The sequence below is a fragment of the Mandrillus leucophaeus genome, unplaced genomic scaffold, assembly GCF_000951045.1.
Source record: "Mandrillus leucophaeus isolate KB7577 unplaced genomic scaffold, Mleu.le_1.0 Scaffold40, whole genome shotgun sequence".
Lineage (NCBI taxonomy): Eukaryota > Metazoa > Chordata > Mammalia > Primates > Cercopithecidae > Mandrillus > Mandrillus leucophaeus.
In genome coordinates, this window is record NW_012104254.1 from 15,006 (window position 1) to 16,793 (window position 1,788).

General features: G+C 38.7%; 2 protein-coding genes across 2 annotated transcripts in view; both read left to right on the plus strand.

Annotated features, from left to right (window-relative positions):
• Window positions 1–1,788, plus strand: part of LOC105548088 (titin) — a 222,251-nt gene that overhangs the window by 1,380 nt on the left and 219,083 nt on the right. Inside the window, exon 2 of the mRNA XM_011991956.1 lies at window positions 27–1,619. Coding sequence (XP_011847346.1) covers window positions 27–1,619 — 1,593 coding nt within the window. The remainder of the gene's footprint in view (window positions 1–26; window positions 1,620–1,788) is intronic.
• LOC105548008 (titin-like) overlaps window positions 66–1,788 on the plus strand; it is a 4,072-nt gene continuing 2,349 nt past the window's right edge. Inside the window, exon 1 of the mRNA XM_011991817.1 lies at window positions 66–1,641. Within this exon, the coding sequence (XP_011847207.1) occupies window positions 356–1,641 (1,286 nt within the window). The 5' untranslated portion in view covers window positions 66–355. The remainder of the gene's footprint in view (window positions 1,642–1,788) is intronic.

A 1,788-nucleotide genomic window follows, 5' to 3' on the forward strand; every position in this document is an offset into this window, starting at 1 on the left:
TCTAAATGCAAATATGTGTCAGACAGAGAAAATGTCTCCAAATACTGAATCAAATTCATCTAACATTGCAATAAATTTAAAGCTGCTTTCCTCTCAAACTCATAAGGAATCTGAAACACAAGAAAGGGAACAACAGGAAAAAATAAGTCTTATAGATAAACCTGCAATTTCTAAAAGAGTTGAACATGAATCACCTATTACATTTGACTTAAAGCAGTTTCACACTCAAATAAAACACACAGATGTGAAATTCCAAGAATTAGATAGTAGTCAACCAGAAGAAGCTTATTTTAAAATCCAACATCCTGCTTCCGAAACAGCTGACACTGAGAACATTGTGTTTGATCTAAAACAAATGCATTCTCATATAGGAGATCCAGCTATGGAGTTCCAAGGGCAAGAAACTGGGGAACAGCAGGAAATATATTATAAAGAAAAAATTCCTAGCCCTGAAACATTACAACCTGATACACAGAGTATCTCTAAAAATGTGCAAAATAATGTATTTGCCAGTCAAGAAATTTCTTCCAGTCAGGAGCTTTCGTGTAGAACTATGGTGGAGAAAAGTAGTATTGATGAAAATTCCATTTCTTTAGAAAAAGAAGTCCGACATGTACAGGAACAAAACTTAGACATTTTAAAAACTGATCTTTCTCTTAAATCCTTTTCTGAAGAAATCTATAGTGAATCATGTGCCCTATTTCCAACCTCATCTGCAGATATAGAAGAAACTGATCTTTCTGAGAAAAATTGTTCTCTAGAAAATGGAGACAGAAGTTTCATCTCACATTTGAAAAAAGCAGTAAGTGAGGAAAAGCCTTTAGAGGTTGGTGAAATGGAAGAAGAATGCACTCTAGAACCAGAGTTGGCATCATTTCCAAAGCAGGATGGTGGGGCACAGGAATATACAGATGCCACTTTGGAAGACCACAGAGGTGATACTCAGGAGGCTGACACACTCCATAGACAGCTCTCCCTGAGTCAGTGCTTCCCATTCTTGATGACTGAAGAAAAACAGAATCCAGGTGAACAAATAATTACAAACATTGATGCTTCTGGAGAAGAAAAATGTTATGAAGAAGTCCAAAATGAAACTTCTTTCTCCACTTTAGGAGAAATGATAGAAACTAGTTCTTCTCAAAATATTCCTAAATTAGATGAGGCACATACTACTGAGGTAGCGGAATCTGAGACCTCCCTAACACAATATTTACTTGCTGCTGGAAAGCATGAGGTTCCTGAAACTAAAGACACCAGAGACCAGGCAAAGCTTGTCCAGAGTGAATCAATCACTTCACTGGAGGTGGAAGAAGTAACTTTCAACACTGTGTACGAATACTACAACCAGAAACAGGAATCACTAGGTCGTCCATTTTCTCCTGAGTCTGACATTTCCATTGGTGTGGGAAGTACAACTAGTGAAGAAATATCTGAGTTAGATCAGTTTTATACCCCACCATCATCTGTTGAATATTTTGAATCTCCAAAGTCCCCTGACTTATATTTTAATCCTTCAGATGTAACTAAACAATCCTCAATATATTCAGGAGGTGAGACAGTTGAAAGATATTCCACACCTTTAGGGGAAGTTACGGAAAGATATTCAACACCTTCCGAAGGTGAGATAGGAGAAAGATACTCTACACCCCCAGGGGAGACACTAGAGAGATACTCCACACCCCCAGGGGAGACACTAGAGAGATACTCCACACCCCCAGGAGAGACTCTAGAGAGATACTCCACACCCCCAGGAGAGACTCTAGAGAGATACTCCACACCCCCAGGAGA